The sequence below is a fragment of the Salvelinus alpinus genome, chromosome 12 (assembly GCF_045679555.1).
Source record: "Salvelinus alpinus chromosome 12, SLU_Salpinus.1, whole genome shotgun sequence".
Lineage (NCBI taxonomy): Eukaryota > Metazoa > Chordata > Actinopteri > Salmoniformes > Salmonidae > Salvelinus > Salvelinus alpinus.
Window position 1 is genome coordinate 12,265,521 of NC_092097.1, and position 17,660 is coordinate 12,283,180.

A 17,660-nucleotide genomic window follows, 5' to 3' on the forward strand; every position below is an offset into this window, starting at 1 on the left:
TATGTCATTGCGCTAACGCTAATTGCAATGCACCCTGTAACTAACTTTGTCACGTTCGTTGTATGGAGGAAGAGAGGAGGACCAAGGTGCAGCGTGATATAAATACATTCTTCTTATTTATTTAACGAAACGAAGAACACTAAACACACTATCAAAATAACAAACGAACGTAACGCTATATAATCAATAAGTGCAGACACAGGCAACTTACACATAGACAATAACCCACGAAATACCCAACGGAATATGGCTGCCTAAATATGGTTCCCAATCAGAGACAACGATAAACAGCTGCCTCTAATTGAGAACCAATCTAGGCAACCATAGACATACAAACACCTAGACAAGACAAAACACATACATCCCCCATGTCACACCCTGACCTAACCAAAATAATAAAGAAAACAAAGATAACTAAGGTCAGGGCGTGACAAACTTCTTATAGGGTATCTGCGAGAAATATATAGTTCAAACTAAAATCTTAATTTCCCAGCCTTTTAGATCAAGGAAACACAAAGAAAGCCCTTTACCAATGCAGAGCAAACAAATGATTCTAAAGCCATTCAACATGGATACTTAACATTTTCCTCAAGAGACAAAAAGGATTCTCTCAAGGACAAACCACAATGGAGCATTGGTGGTTAGTGAGCAAACGTTGTGCAAATAAAGAGACATATTCTAGTGAGCTGCTCTCAACACTCTATTCATCCCGTCTATAACAGTACATCTGTAGCTACTGTATCTGCGGATAAGATATGCGGCTGTATTTCTCTCCTCTCTTTTTTCACACTTTTTAAAAGTAGTCTCAGAGCATCAAAATGGTATATCATACACTGTAGCTGGAGGAAACACGGGAAAGTTATGCTGCTTTGAAAGTTAATAAACATGTTATGCCACTAAAGGCCAATTTATACCCTACGGAGATGGAAAATTCGGAGCGTAGCAACGTGTGAGGTCAGACGCTGGGAGACGAGAAGCAAGTACAGGGAGTGAACATTTAATAAATAACCGGCATGAAACAAACAAGGACAGCGTCTGAACAGGGGAAACATAACGACAATAATGCTGACACAGGGATCAAACCGAGGAACAGACAGATATAGGACGGGCAATCAACAAAGTAATGGAGTCCAGGTGAGTCCAAAGAAGCGCTGGTGCGTGTAACGATGGTAACAGGTGTGCGTAATGATTGGCAGCCTGGTGCCCCATTCCTGCACCCCATGACATTTGGAATGCAAAATGTAATTCATTGCGTAGCCATGGGGCAGTGTTGTGTAGGCTATGAAGCTGTATTTTACCACCAACTCGCTCGGTTCCTTGTTCTGAACTATATATATACTGTATAGGCCATGCATCAAGTAGCCTATTTTGCATCGATAACCAAATATAATATCAGTAACTGTTCACACAGTAAACCAAACAACATTGTATCCTTATTAGAATCACCCAAAAATATAGTAGTGATAACAACGTGATTCTAGGCTATTTTGAAATTGTAAAAACAGCTGCTAGCTGGGAGTGAATACATTCAAGCAGCATATCAAACTGGGATAATATTGTAGGTTAAAATGGCAAGTATAAGAATATTTGCTAGGGCATATTTTTTTAAATTATCAACCCGACTATTTCACAATGAGATGTGCGAAGCTAAAAGGCTAGCTAGCTTGCAGGCTATGCTTAGCCAACTAGCTAGCAAGAGGAAGACTCTTGAAGACAACACGAGAACGTTACTCTTCTTTTGCTTTCAACACAAATTAGAAGACAACAAGAAAACCTCTGTCGCCCCCTTGTGAATGTTATTTGGGAGTCTGGATCAGCCAAAACGTGTGCGTTGCTCCAAAAATCCGACTCCACCCAAGTGCACATGTGTGTGTGTAGATCTACGCATGTGAAGCATAAAGACAGCTTAAGGAGACAAGTACTGTATGAGAAAAATGCTCTTGAATGATTTTGCTGAGATTCACACTCGCTTTTTAGGGGGTAGATCAGCTTTAATACTGCAGATAGATTGTGACTTCTATCAACGTAATTGTCTGCATCATTTCCAATCCACCATATATAAAAAATTTTTTTTACATGTATGACATTATTATTCGTATACCAGAACCGTTTACCTTACTAGTTAGAGCCTAATGTTAGCTAGCTAACATTGAACCTGGTTGGTTAGCTCCCAGAAGATTCATGCAGGGTAGTAATGACATGATTTGGCACTATGTTCATTGTTGTTCAACTAGCTAACATTAGCTGCCGGACTCGTTAGCTAATGTTACGTGACGTGTGTGATCTTACACATTGTTTACCAAGCTAGGTTCATTGTTTACCTAGCTAGCTACATGTCTTAAGCTAAAGTGTACGGTTAGCTAGCTAAAGTTAGCTGGTTGGCTCCCTAGGTGACGTTATTATTCGTATCCCAGAGCAATTTGCTTTGCTAGTTAGAGCCTAATGTTAGCTAGCTAACATTGTACATGGTTGGTTAGCTCACAGCAGATTCATGCAGGGCAGTAACAACATGATTTGGCACTACGTTCATTGTTGTTTAACTAGCTAACGTTAGCTGGCTGGCTCGCTTGCTAACGTTACGTGACGTGTGTGATCTTACACGTTGTTTATCTAGCTAGGTTCCTTGTTCACCTAGCTAGTTACAGGTCTTAGCTAAAGTATGCAACACCCGTTGAATAAGGCCGGTGTCAGTAAACGTCGGCAAAAAAGCGTAATGAAATTGTTGCCAGCAGAGCTGGTTAGGCTGTTTTCCTGTTATCCAGAGGTAAACAGAACATTGGCCAGAGCATCAGGTATGCGCTCTGAACGCTCCGAGAGCGAAACGAGATGGGTGGGGCTAAAGCTTAAGGGGGTGTGAACGATGATGAATGGGTGTAGACAAAGAAGAGCTCTTCACTAGATACCAAAACATTGAAAGGACATTTTCTCAAAAGTGAGTTTACACATGTGTCAACTTTCAAAGCAGAATTACTTTCCCATTGTTCCTCAAAAATGCAGTGTATAATATACCATTTTGTAGCTCTGAGCCTCTACTTTTATCCAATGTAAAAAACACCATTAACATTTTTGCGGCATAAGCTCGAATCCAGGTGGTGGGTCACATTTGTGGACATTATTTCCTTCATAATGTGTTTGAGCCAATCAGTTGTGTTGTGACAAGGTACAGTAGGGGTGGTATACAGAAGATAGCTAGCCCTATTTGGTAAAAGACCAAGTCCATATTATGGCAGGAACAGCTCAAATAAGCAAAGAGAAACGGCAGTCCATCATTATTTTAAGACATGAAGGTCAGTCAATACAGAAAATGTCAAGAACTTTTAAAGTTTCTTCAAGTGCAGTCGCAAAAACCATCAAGCGCTATGATGAAACAGGCTCTCATGAGGACCGCCACAGGAAAGGAAGACCCAGAGTTACTTCTGCTGCAGAAGATAAGTTCATTAGAGTTACCAGCCTCCAACCAAACAAATGCTTCACAGAGTTCAAGTAACTGACACATCTCAACATCAACTGTTCAGAGGCGACTGCGTGAATCAGGCCTTCATGGTCAAATTGCTGCAAAGAAACCTCTACTAAAGGACACCAATAATAAGAAGAGACTTGCTTGGGCCAAGAAACACGAGCAATGGACATTAGACTGGTGGAAATCTGTCCTTTAGTCTGATGAGTCCAAATTTTAGACTTTTTGTTTCAATTGCCATGTCTTTGTGAGACGCAGAGTAGGTGAACGGATTATCTCTGTATGTGTGGTTCCCACCATGAAGCATGGAGGAGGAGGTGTGAAGGTGTGGGGGTGCATTGCTGGTGACACTGCCCGTGATTTATTTAGAATTCAAGGCACACTTAACCAGCATGGCTACCACAGCATTCTGCAGCGATACGCCTTCCCATCTGGTTTGCGCTTAGTGGGACTATCATTTGTTTTCAACAGGAGAATGCCCCAAAACACACCTCCAGTCTGTGTAAGGGCTATTTGACCAAGAAGGAGAGTGATGTAGTGATGCATCAGATAACCTGGCCTCCACAACCCAATGGAGATGGTTTGGGATGAGTTGGACCTCAGAGAGAATGCAAAGAGTGTGCAAAGCTGTCATCAAGGCAAAGGGTGGCTACTTTGAAGAATCTCAAATAGAAAATATATTTTTATTTGTTAAACACTTTTTTGGTTACTACATGATTAAATATGTGTTATTTCATAGTTTTGATGTCTTCACTATTATTCTACAATGTAGAATAACCCTGGAATGAGTAGGTGTGTCCAAACCTTTGACTGGTACTGTATATTTTTTTATTCTAAAGAATAGAACTTATAAAATGCCTCATGAGCTTAGTGTAACTGTCATACTCCATGAAAACTCAAAATATAAGCTTGCTTTTCTTCAGTACTTGTAAACATTGTAAATGTAAACAGACACTGTATTGCCTCATAACATGGTTAAAACAATAATTTTGTTTATCTCTATCTTTTAATCTAAGATAGGTTACTGTTCATTTCTCCAGGCCCATCCCTCAGCTTTTTACCAAAACAGAGGCTCTGCGGCCATTTTGTTATTGTTTCATCTGTGGATTTGCCCTTTAAACAGCTGCATATTATCAAGATATCAAAGTGTCACCAACAAAAAGGTAAACAATAGGCCTATAGCAAATGCAGCACATGGCATTCATTTTTCACGTGTAAATAGCACTTTTCAAAAGTGCTCAAAGCATGCCATTCCATGAGCCAGCATTTATTTTTCAAATCAATGAGCCCAATCAGTCCTCCATGACAACAAAATCATAAACAACAGCTAAAAAGTCCTTCGTTTTGGGGTTATGCTCAGGTAAAACAATTTGGCTAATCTATACTTCCATATTTCCAAGTCCTATTCTTGAAGATCAAGGGGTATAACATTTATTGCAATGACTGAAATTCTGATAGACTTTGGTTTTTAATGTAAAGATATAATTGAATCGTATTATTATATGTAGTAGAAAGCGATAAGTTAGAAGAAGCCTACATAACCAACCCAATAAAGTAAAATTGAACATCCATACATGGCCAGCTAGGGAAACTTTAACATTGATTTATCCTGCAATAGATGTTGTTCAATTGGTAACATACATTTTTGTCTTCTTCTAATGCCTTAAGGGGAAAGTAATTTAAAAGTAACAAAATCTAATCAGATTACATTACTGAGTTTGGATAATCCAAAAGTTACATTACTGAATACAATTTTGGTTACAAAGTAACTGTAACAGATTACATTTATAAAGTAACCTACCCAAACCTGCATATGGGCAGTACCAAAGCAAGTGATCTAATGATTCTGTAACTTTGTAGCAAAATCTGCAGAGCTGGGATGGTTGTATCCCCCATACATATAACATTCTATTTACTGCAAGAATTTTGTATATCATTTAAATTGAAAAACAATTTAACTGATTTTGTGAATCAGTTCATAAACCATGTGCCATGAAATCGGTACATTGAGAATCTCCCAACTATTTTGCAACCTTTATGGTGCAGCTTTCAATTTTTTCATCCTTAAATGAAACTGGTATACTTTTTTATTTATCACAATTATCTTCAGACAATTTTGATCTTTAATTCAGGACCGACAGACAAGTTCCTTACATTCTCCCCTTTCCACTTTGGCCTCCTCCATTTTTGCATTAATGCTGCAATCAGTTGGTTGTATTTTGCAAAGAGCAGACTTTTCAATATATTTTTGTTACCTGGATGTGTGACAACTCCACTAGTGCTATTTATTATATAATTTACAAAGATTATACTGTTTTATAAAAAATAAAAAATAAAAATATTGGTATTTTATCAATTAGTATATTTGAGTTTAAACATAATATTTTTTTCTAATATTTGTTCAGTCTTTTCTGTTGGATTAAACTATAATTGCAATCAGCTTTCTATTGCTTGTTTTAAAAATGGTGATATTTTGGAGATTATTTCCTTTTCAAATAACCGAAAATGAGAGGTTGTATTCTGAATGAAGGGAAAAAGGCCATTCTTGAACACGGGGTGAGCCATTCTTACTAATCTGCTAGAGAACCAGTTCGGATTTAACTGAAGCCTTTAGTGAGAGGTCCAATGCTTTAATATTTTATCATTTCTGCCCCGAGAATTCATATTCATTATATAAATAGTCCCGTTTAATTTTGTCTGGCTGCCGTTCCAAATAAAGTGGAATATTGAGAACTATTCTTTCTTTACGCCTATTCAACATTGTTCACACCCTCTTAAGCCTTATCCCCACCCCACCCAAACATATAAATGCATGTGAGTCGACATGGCATTGTACTCCAGAAAGTAGTCTGTCTACTTAAACTTTTCCCGAGCGAGCTTTGTCAGTAGCGCCAGCTAAATTCAGGGTAGCAATGTTTCTGAGAGCTCTAGCAACACTTTTGCAGTTGTCTATAGCGATACAGTGCCATCAGAAAGTATTCAGACCCCTTGACTTTTTCCACATTCTATTACGTTAAAGCCTTATGATAAAATTGATTAAATTAAATAAAAATCCTCATCAATCTACACACAAAAACCAATAATGACCAAGCGAAAACCGTTTTTATGACATTTTTGCAAATGTATTACAAATAAAAAACAGAAATACCTTATTTACATAAGTATTCAGACCCTTTGCTATATGACTTGAACTTGAGCTCAGGTGCATCCTGTTTCCATTGATCATCCTTATGATGTTTCTACAACTTGATTGGAGCCCACTTGTGGTAAATTCAATTGATTGGACATGATTTGGAGAGGCACACACCAGTCTATATTAAGTCCCACAGTTGACAGTGCATGTCAGAGCACAAACCAAGCCATGAGGTCGAAGGAATTGTCTGTAGAGCTCCGAGACAGGATTGTGTCGAGCCACAGATCTGGGGAAGGGTACCAAAAAATTTCTGCAGCATTGAAGGTCCCCAAGAACACAGTGGCCTCCATCATTCTTAAATGGAAGAAGTTTGGCACCACCAAGACTCTTCCTAGAGCTGGCCGCCCGGCCAAACTGAGCAGTCGGGGGAGAAAGGCCTTGGTCAGCCTTAACCAAGAACTCGATGGTCACTCTGACAGAGCTCTAGAGTTCCTCTGTGGAGATGGGAGAACCTTCCAGAAGGACAACCATCGCTGCAGCACTCCACCAATCAGGCCTTCATGGTAGGGTGGCAGACGGAAGCCACTTCTCAGTAAAAGGTACATGACAGCCCGCTTGGAGTTTGCCAAAAGGCACCAAAAGACTCTCAGATCATGAGAAACAAGATTCTCTGGTCTGATAAAACCAAGAATGAACTCTTTGGCCTTAATGCCAAGCGTCACATCTGGAGGAAACCTGACACCATTCCTATGGTGAAGCATGGTGGAAGCAGCATTATGCTGTGGGGATGTTTTTCAGCGGCAGGGACTGGGAGACTAGTCAGGATTGAGGCAAAGATGAATGGAGCAAAGTACAGAGAGATACTTGATGAGAACCTGCTCCAGAGCACTCCGGACCTCAGACTGGGGCAAAGGTTCACCTTCCAACAGGGCAACAACCCTAAGCACACAGCCAAGATAACGCAGGAGTGGCTTTGGGACAAATCTTTGAATGTCCTTGAGTTGCCCAGCCAGAGCCCAGAATTTAACCCGATCGAACATCTCTGGGGAGACCTGAAAATAGCTCTCCCCATCCAACCTGACATGGCTTGAGAGGATCTGCAGAGAAGAATGGGAGAAACTCCCCAAATACAGGTGTGCCAAGCTTGTAGCATAATACCCAAGAAGACTCGAGGCTGTAATCGCTGCCAAAGGTGCTTAAACAAATTATTGAGTAAAGGGTCTAAATACTTTTGTAAATGTAATATTTCAGGGTTTAAAAAAAGTGCATAATTTCTGAAAACCTGTTTTTGCTTTGTCATTATGTGTAGATTGATGGGGGATAAAAAAAAAAACTAACAAAATGTCGAAAAAGCCAAGGGTCTGAATACTTTCCGAAGGCACTGTATCTTTCCAAAAATTGGCAGTAGCAAAGATTCTCTCTATAGACAGACGCCTGTGACATGACAGACCAATCAGGACTCATCATTTGACATGTCCAACCACTCCATTATCTCTGCCAGTCATGACTAACTAGGAAGGACCCTGTCTTCTATCTATAATGGCTCAGTGCTTTCTTTTTGGCTAAACTGGGCAATAATTTAACATAGCTGGCCCCGCCACAGACGGCTATATCATTCTGCTAATACGAGACTAGAAAAGCCCAGTGCACTATTTCTGTGAAAAAATAATGTACATTTTTTGGCAGAGGGGATATTCTGCAGCACCCTCAGCACCCCTAATTCCCGTGGCTATAATTCAACCCGTTCAGGAGTAAAAATGTGCTTAAGAAGTCACATAATAGGTTGCATGGACTCACTCCATGTGCAATAATAGTGTTTAACATGATTTTTGAATGACTACCTCATCTCTGTAGCCCACACATAAAATTATCGGTAAGGTCCCTCAGTTGAGCATTGCATTTCAAACACAGATTCAACCACAAAGACCAGGGAGGTTTTCCAATGCCTCGCAAAGAAGGGCACCTATTGGTAGATGGCAAAAAATATATATTGAATATCCCTTTGAGCATGGTGAAGTTATTAATTACACTTTGGATGATGTATCAATACACCCAGTCACTACAAAGATACAGGCGTCCTTCCTAACTCAGTTGCCGGAGAGAAAGGAAACCGCTCAGGGATTTCACCGTGAGGCCAATGGTGACTTCAAAACAGTTAGATAATGACTGTGAAAGGAGAAACTGAGGATGGACCAAAAACAACCTAATTGACAGTACAGAACAAAAATATTCCAAAACATGCATCCTGTTTGCAACAAGGCACTATAGTAATACTGCAAAAAGTTTTTGTCCTGAATACAAAGCGTTATGTTTGGGGCAAATCCAATTTAAACACATTACTGAGTACCACTCTCCATATTTCCAAGCATAGTGGTGGCTGCATCATGTTATGGGTATGCTTTTAATCGTTAAGAACTGGGGAGTATTTCAGGATAAAAAATAAATAGAATGGAACTAAGCATAGGCAAAATCCCAGAGAAAAACCTGGTTCAGTCTGCTTTCCACCAGACAATAGGAGATTAATTCACCTTTCAGCTGGACAATAACATAAAACACAAGGCCAAATATGCACAGGATGTTCCTTAGCAAGAGGACAGTGAATATTCCTGAGTGGCCGAGTTACAGTTTTGACTTAAATCTACTAGAAAATCTATGGCAAGACCTGAAAATGGTTGTCAAGCAATGATCAACAACCAATTTGACAAAGCTTGAAGAATTTTGAAAAGAATAACAGGGAAATGTTGCACAATCCAGGTGTGGAAAGCTCTTAGAGACTTACCCAGAAAGACTCACAGCTGTTATCACTGTCAAAGGTGCTTCTACAAAGTATTGACTCAGGGGTGTGAATACTTATGTAAATGAGACATTTCTGTATTTCATTTTCACTAAATTAGCAAACATTTCTAAAAACATGTTTTCACTTTGTCATTATGGGATATTGTGTGTCGATGGGTGAGAAAAAAAATCTATGTAATCCTTTTTGTATTCAGGCTGAATTTTGGATGAATTCAGGCTGCAACAAAATTTGGAATAAGTCAAGGGGTAAGAATACTTTCTGAAGGCACAGTATGCTTTTTGTAACATTTGCCATTAATTTTCCTTTGGCTTCAACAAATCAGCAATCATCGCTGTATGAGTCTACTGACTCATTGCAGATTGTGCATTAGAAACAACTCTTCCCACAACTCCTGAAAGCAGAGTGTGAATTATACCGTGACATTTGTGGGGTTCTATATTTTTTTATGTGTAATAGTGTAATTTAACGGTAAAAATGTATTCACTTTTAATTTGGCATGAACACAACCAATCATGATGTTTCATCTGATTGTCAAACAAATCACTTAAAAAAGGCTGCGTATATTTGTCCACTCCAAAATAATTCCAGCATCCAAACAATGCACTGTGCACACGCCATTTGATGAATGGAAAGAGACATCTGTTACAAAACACCAAAAAGTCACATTTGGCGATTGTCCTTAGGCCTACACTCTTGTAGCCTGAATTAATTGAGTGTCCCGGGAGGTCATCACTAGTTACCACAGCCACAATTATTAATCATATTTATGGCTAAAACCAGGCTATATTTACAATGTATCTTCTTAAAATCAGATTTTATACCTAAACCTTAACCCTAACATTAACCACACTGCTAACCTTATGGCTACCCCTAACCTTAAATTAAGACTAAAAAGCACATTTTTGTTTTCATACATTTTTATGATATAGCCAATTTTGACTTTATGGTTCTGGTAACTAATGACATGGGATAAAAAATTTTTTTTTTTAAACATGTTAGAAGGGGTGTTGGTTTAATTTGGAATAAGCTTTTCTTTTCATATTTACAACTGTATAGTAGCAGTACACAATTGCATTTTAAACAAATAGGAGAATGGTTCAATTAGCATTATTTAGAGACCCCCCAAAGATGTACTTTTGTTGCATTTAGTGGGGCTCATCTTTCATTCAGGGGGGTGTAGCCCCGCGCTGGCCGCCCTGTAATTCGCATCTGCCTGAAAGAGCACAGAATAAATCGTTCAGACAATGTATCTTTCACCTATGAAAAATCACACCACTGGAAGTGACAAAGGCAATGACCACTGCCACCTCTCTGAATTTAGTTTTAGACTTTTGTGATAACCTGCTGATCCAAGCAATCCTTTTTAAAGCATGTATGTCACAACAAAGGACCCTCAAATGTAATTGGAAAGGTGACACGATGACAACTCGCAATAGAAAATCACATTATTGAAAAAGAAAATGAATTGCCATCTCAGACATCAACAAAGGAGTGAACTCAACATTTGAGGTAAAGAGTTTTGAGGCCATTGACCAGCTGTAATTACTAATTGCAATATTCAGTTTCCACCGCAATCAACATTCCGAGAGTCCATTTCCTAATCAAGACTGATTACACTGGTTAATATCCCCTCAGTGTTGAACTAATGGGGACATTAACAGGGTTCATCTGTTGTGACTGCTCCTCTGCTGTTGTCTAGGTGGTTTATTCACATCCACGGTAAATAAATGCATTGTGACAGGTATTTTTCAGTATTCATATAGCCACAGTCAATTTGAATAAACTGCTGTCATCTCCCATAAGGGCTGCTCTCATTGCGGAAATTCCTCCAACTAAACAGGTTTCCAATTCTCAAAGAAATAGTGCATGTACATTTCCCTGTCCCATTTTCCCTACAGTATTGATTGTGACAGAGAGGCACAAGATCATATATGAGAACATTTGTACATCAGCCCAAGAATGCAACCATCACATAATGATGGAAAGTAAACCGTTAAGGGAGAATGTCAAATAAAGCTCATATATTGCCTTTCACGTGAATAATGAGAGAATAACAGCTGGGCATATTTACACAGTATATAGACACACATGCATATTTCTTTAGAGCCAGATTGGGAAATCATAGATGGGCCATCAACCTGAACCCAGAGTGACGTTTACAAGCTTTCAGAACAGTGAGCTGTTGGGGGGGGGGGGGTTAAAGGGGCTCTATTTTGTGTAAAAAATAACATTCAATTCATTATGTCAAACAGAATGTAATGCTGTAAATTTAACAACAATTAACTGTACATAGCCATATATCTAGGTGAAATTACTGATATATGTTTCAATTTCTTCACTCAATTAAAGCGGGGTCATTGCAGTTTTCTGTGGTAGCAGATGACTCTGGAGATAAAATGAGCGGGGCAGGCAGTGGATGAGGGTTTGTTGTAAGGCATCAGCAGAAAGCTGTCTGTGGCAAGGTGCACTCTAAGCTCTCGCTCCACATCCTTGACTGCTGACTTTCTAGCATTTATAATATATGAAATCTATGTTTTATTATTAATCGGGATAAGGAAACATGGCCTGACAGTGATTTACAGAAGACACAGCTGGTGTGGAGGAAATGACTTTATGCTGGATGTGAGCATTCATTACCTTATGTACCCCGATGTTAGTGAACAGGCTGTAACATGCATAATCTGCAGGTACTATCAGGACACCTCATGCAGTTACAATCAATCATTAAATAATTGCAGATTTGAGATTCGTTAGAGGCCACAATAGGCGATTGTGTGTTTCACCAGTGTTTCCACCAGGCAACCACTTTGCAACGCTAAAACGCAAGGGAATTCCAAAAGGTATTTCAACAGAGGACCTTACTGTTTACTCTGCATTTCAAAGGGCTTTGGAGATCTCTAAGTTGCAGAGGGAAGAAAATTAAATGGATTGAACCCTTGAACAAACATGACAGAGTACTCCACAGCAGCGGCTTTGTCTTCAATGCTCTGTGAAACCCAGCATTAAACTTTAAAGGGAGAAAAAACATATAGCATTTCTCATCGCACTGCTTTAAAAACTTCTCTGTATTGCTTTATCAATTGAGACATGATCAAATCGCATCCCCTAGTGTCTTCAATAGTGCAATTCACCATCAGCAATATACCAGGCTGAGGTCAAGGGGTGGGAAAGTGTTATAAGGTTCGTTTTCACTGAATACTGACTCAAGGGTTGTCACGTTCGATTTTCACTCAGACCGTCTGATTTCTGCCATTGCGTCACGGTCAAATGTTTAAATAACCCCCAATGTTCAATCTCGAATAAGAAGAAACATTATGCATTTGAAAAGAGAAGGGGTGCTGGCAAATTGTCCAGTTTTTGCCAGTTTAAAAGGTGCCAACTCTACTTTCCAATTCCAACTTAAAATATAGCCGCAAGCAGCCATCCAACAGCGCCGCCATGTGGCCAAACAGAACCATACCCTAGAGCAGGGGTGTCAAAGTCAAATGGACGGAGGGCCAAATAAAAAATTTAGCTACAAGCCGAGGGCCGGACTGTTCGAATGTTCATTGAAAAATTTTTAAATGACGCATATAGTCTAGTGAACCTAATTGAACCTACTGAAAACCTAACAAATATATTCCAATATGATCAGATAAATAAAGCAATATTTTCTTATGGCTCTGTCAGTAATCTTTAATTTTCAACAGACACAAAAGACAAATTTCCTTTATATAAAAATCCCCATAACATGAACATTAAATGAAAGAAACCGGTATTCAAGGCACCATCAGTAGCCTATATTTTCTATTTTAGCAAAAGTGGGCTAAATTTACTTCAAAGAAAAAAACAATAATAGCAATTTTCTATCATCCACTCAACTGAAATATTTTTAAAATATAATTGGATTGAAATACAATAAAATAAAGTGCGTGTTTCTGCTCAGACTCACATTTAAAAAGAGTTGCCTTTTTTCTGGGCAAACTTCGTCACAAACTTTAATCATGCAGTTTTTGATGAAATCCCCCTCCGTAAATGGCCGGGCTGATTTAGCGATCTCTTCTGCCAAAATAAAACTGGCCTTGACAGCAGCCTGGCCTTGTGATTTGGCTTTTTTGAACAGAGCCTGTCGAGATTTGAGGCCTCGTTTTAATTCCTCTGCCTTTTGTAGCCTTTGTTCCATGTCCATATTCTTGTTTTTGTCCGCGTGTTTCGTTTCATAATGTCGTCTCAGATTATACTCTTTCAGTACCGCCACACTTTCTCCACACAGAAGACACACAGGTTTTCCAGCTACCTCCGTGAACATATACTCCGACTCCCACCTTGTTTGAAACCCCCGGTTCTCAGTGTCCACCTTCCGTTTTGCCATTTTTGATGGGTATCTGAAAGTTAATTTTACTGTGATGCTGACGACTGCTGTGCCAATAAATATTGAAATGAAGCAGCCTACTGCTCGGTGCGTCACCGTTGCATTGTGGGAAATGTAGTATTGGTGCGTGTAAAAGATCTGCGGGCTGCCGGCTTGCTGCGGTCTGCGGGCCGGTTCTAATAATAAATCAAGATCATCCCAGGGGCCGTAAAAAACCTTCTCGCGGGCCGGATGTGGCCCGCGGGCCTTGACTCTGACATATGTGCCCTAGAGGTTAGCTAGACTCACATCCCTGAGCATGTGGGCCACATTTCATGACTCTGACTCAAACAGATCAAGAGATATAAATATGTGCCCATTTTGTGGTTGCATTTGTTGAGTCTTGATAGTGTTTTGAACATGTGTATCGAGTGTGTTACAATACCATGCCAGATATTTATGTATTTATGTGCCAGACCACGCCCACGTGAGAGTTTATTGGTCAGTATTGGGCATGTTGTTTGAACTACTAGCCTGGAAAATAATGAGCTGCGAGACTTTAATACATAGATGCCACATATACAGTTTTGTGTAGATTGGTCATTCGGTGCCAGAGGAGTAGCGTTTTAAGTATTTTTAGAACAATTCTAAATGGCGGAATATCCATCATGGTAGACCTTATGGGTCCTCCAGGCAAATTTGTTCCTTGAAAGGAAATTGACCTCTGTACCAAATTTCAGGATTCTAGGTCTGAAGGGGTAAGGGGCATGACTTTTCAAAGTTTTCATCTTCAATTGCTTGTTATAGTGCCCCCATGTGGCCAATTGACATGCCATTACTTGAGAGGCTGTGGCCCTTGGCCCTTTATCTTTTTTTGTTAAGTCTCAACCTTGGAAGTTTTATCATTTCACAGGAATTTGCATGTGAAATTTCCCCTATGGAATAATAATAAGAACACCAACAAATACAAAAGGGTTTCACCCAGCTTCGCTGCTTGAACCCCTAATAAATACAATGGCACAGAAAAACTGATCTACAGTATAATAATGAGACAATCATTAACACTCATCTCATTCCAATAATCAATTGTAATATTCATGTACAATAAGATCAATATCAGACACTTTGGAATGTGAATCAAAGACCTAACTGACAACTTTTTATCCCTGGGGACATTCATGTGGGATGAGGGATCAATAGCTCTTAAATTGTAGACAGGCAAAACACACCACCTACAAAGAAAGCAATTATAGGGGAAAAAATCATATCACAACACAACTGGACCAGACCTGACCTCTGAAAACATAGGTCACGTTAGGGTTAAAGTTAACGCAAAAAAAAGGGGGAAGAAAATCACCAATACTCCAAGCGATGAAAAACCTGGTGAGAATATCATCCCCCCTCACAGCAGCAGGACAGTAAAAACAGCAGCATGCACAAAACAAAGCCACCCAATACACAGCACCGTACACCCGCCTCCCATTCATATTTAATGAAGTATAATAAGTCACAGCAACAGAGCAGAAACACGACCTGCAGTCCCACGGGTTGACTCCTACAGATGATCTAACAAACACTACTCCCCTTCTCATCTCTTCTACGCTTTTACTGTACCATTAATCTGGTTGGTCTGGAGGTCTAGAGACAGTGCTGAACATTCACTACAGCACATAGTGAGGGCAACAGTGCAGTGAGGGCAACAGTGCAACCTCCAACTCTGTTTCTTAATGAGCGCTAAGTGCAAGAACCCATTGATACCGTCACTTATGTGTAGAGGAGAAAGGCTTAGGGACTGTAGTAATCTCAAAACCCAGAACCAAATCTCCTGTGAACAGTCTGTCACAAGATAAATTCACTAGTTGTATCCTATGAGAAATCACAACCCTATTTAAAGACTTAATAATCCCATACAGTATAAGACAAAGACAAATAGGCTTACCTTTGACCATGAGAGTACCGGAGCTGCTTGCCACTCCAAACTGGTTTCGTGCCACACATGTGTAAAGACCTGCATCTGGTTTGGTTGCATTCTGTATCCGGAGGTTTCCGTTGTCCAGAATGGAAACTCTGCAGGCAGAAAAAGCAGAAAGATTGTGTTACAGACACTAACATTGCATGACCACATTTCTTTCCCACTTTTATTGCAGTCTGTGAATTTCAATTGTCAATTTAAAGGTTAACTTTTTGCATTGTTCATCATCATTAAGCATGGGCGTTCCCCAGAGAGAAAGGCAATCAGTCTAGCAGTTGCAATGTCTTCAGAAAATGGAAAACATAAATGTCTATATCATGCATTGATTGGAATTAACATAATTTAATTACATAACTTAATTGAAATGAAATGTAATCTTTGATTATATACTGTATTTGATCATATAAACTTCCTCTCTACTTTTGTCCTTGTATGTCGACGTGCCACTCAAAGAAATTGAATATGACACTTAAAATATAACTATTGTGACTGGGAAAGTTTAGAAACATTTCTAATTGCGCTGTGTTCTTTTATAAGTGATAAAATGTGACAAAGTGGTCAAATGGCTAATTCATGACTTCATATGACCACAAGACATCCGGGACCAAGACAACAGTCACTTCATCTCTGCATGGCCTTTACACAATGGCCACTGGTACCACAAAAGGTCAATGATCCTTAACCAAACTCGACATTTTCCTAAATAACAAGCAACAAATTGAAATTGTTGACCTTAAAAGCAGGGCAGTGTGGGAAAATGGGAAGACCAATTCATTAAACCGTGGTGGATTCTAATTATCTGAAACTCCGTGCAAACTGTAAATATGAAGAAAAAAAAGCCCCCGGCCCTATTGTAAAGCAGACAAGAAATATAGAGCTCTGTCTTTGCACTGCACTTTCCCCAGTGATCTGCTGTGTGATGTAAGGGACAGTGTAAAGCAAACTGTCATCTACAGCTCTGTGTAATAGCAGGTCATTTATTGCAACTCTGGAAATTGCTCAGTTAGTGAAGCCACTTATCTAAGATGTTCTGATTGGATGAGGTGAAATATGCTTTTAATTTGTGTTGATAAAAACATAGATTGTAAACACTACACTCAAATGAAGGTTGCACCAATTTAACGTAAAAAGATTAGGGAAAGAAACATGAAAAACCCTTTTTTTAAATTACATATACTTATCTTAATGACTGAATGTGTTTGTGATTTACTCTGGCGACCTTACCTGACAAAACACTTTAAATTACCAATTTCCTGTCAATTTACTATAATCAAGTGAGAGAATCACTACCTGGTCTTTATCGGACTATTGGATAGGAGGAGAAGGAAACAGACATGACGAGAGTTAAACAAGTGCTGCAGCAGTCACAGAACTACCATACTGCACATGGTATTAGATGCACCTCATGGTTCAGTTGAAAGAACTGTACAATGAAGTTGCAAAAAAATGGAACTTATTTGCTGGTGTTGGGAGATGCCCTGATCTTTGGATAGTTGTGTCAAGAAAAATACATATTATAGAAATGCACATTGACATTAGTATAGTTCTGGTAAACAAGGATCATTTTTTGTAAATCCAGCCAGGGCTCTATTTTCAGCTGGTGTTAAGGTGGTGCCCAGACATTCCTGTTTTGTAAACATTATTTTTGTCCATGCAGCTTCTGTGAAAAGTTAGGACTCATTAGGCCTATGTGCGATGCCCATTGAATGAGGTGGCAGGTAGCTTAGTGGTTAGAGTGTTGAGCCAGTATCCGAAAGGTTGGTGGATCGAATCTCTGAGCTGACAAGGTAAAAATCTGTTGTTCTTCCCCTGAACAATGCAGTTAACCCACTGTTCCTAGGCCGTCATTGTAAATAAGAATTTATTCTTAACTGACTGAGCTAGTTAAATAAAAAAATGAAAGTTGACTGTAGGAAGTCTGTCAAGGAACATCAAGTTAATACAATAGACTGCTTGTAGTTTTTCCTTAAT

At 39.3% G+C, this 17,660-nt stretch overlaps 1 protein-coding gene across 3 annotated transcripts in view; it reads right to left on the minus strand.

Moving 5' to 3' along the window:
• Positions 1–17,660, minus strand: part of LOC139535553 (contactin-4-like) — a 182,015-nt gene that overhangs the window by 20,043 nt on the left and 144,312 nt on the right. For all 3 annotated transcript variants that reach the window (XM_071335060.1, XM_071335058.1, XM_071335059.1), the window contains exon 12: positions 15,657–15,784. In XM_071335060.1, the coding sequence (XP_071191161.1) occupies positions 15,657–15,784 (128 nt within the window). The remainder of the gene's footprint in view (positions 1–15,656; positions 15,785–17,660) is intronic.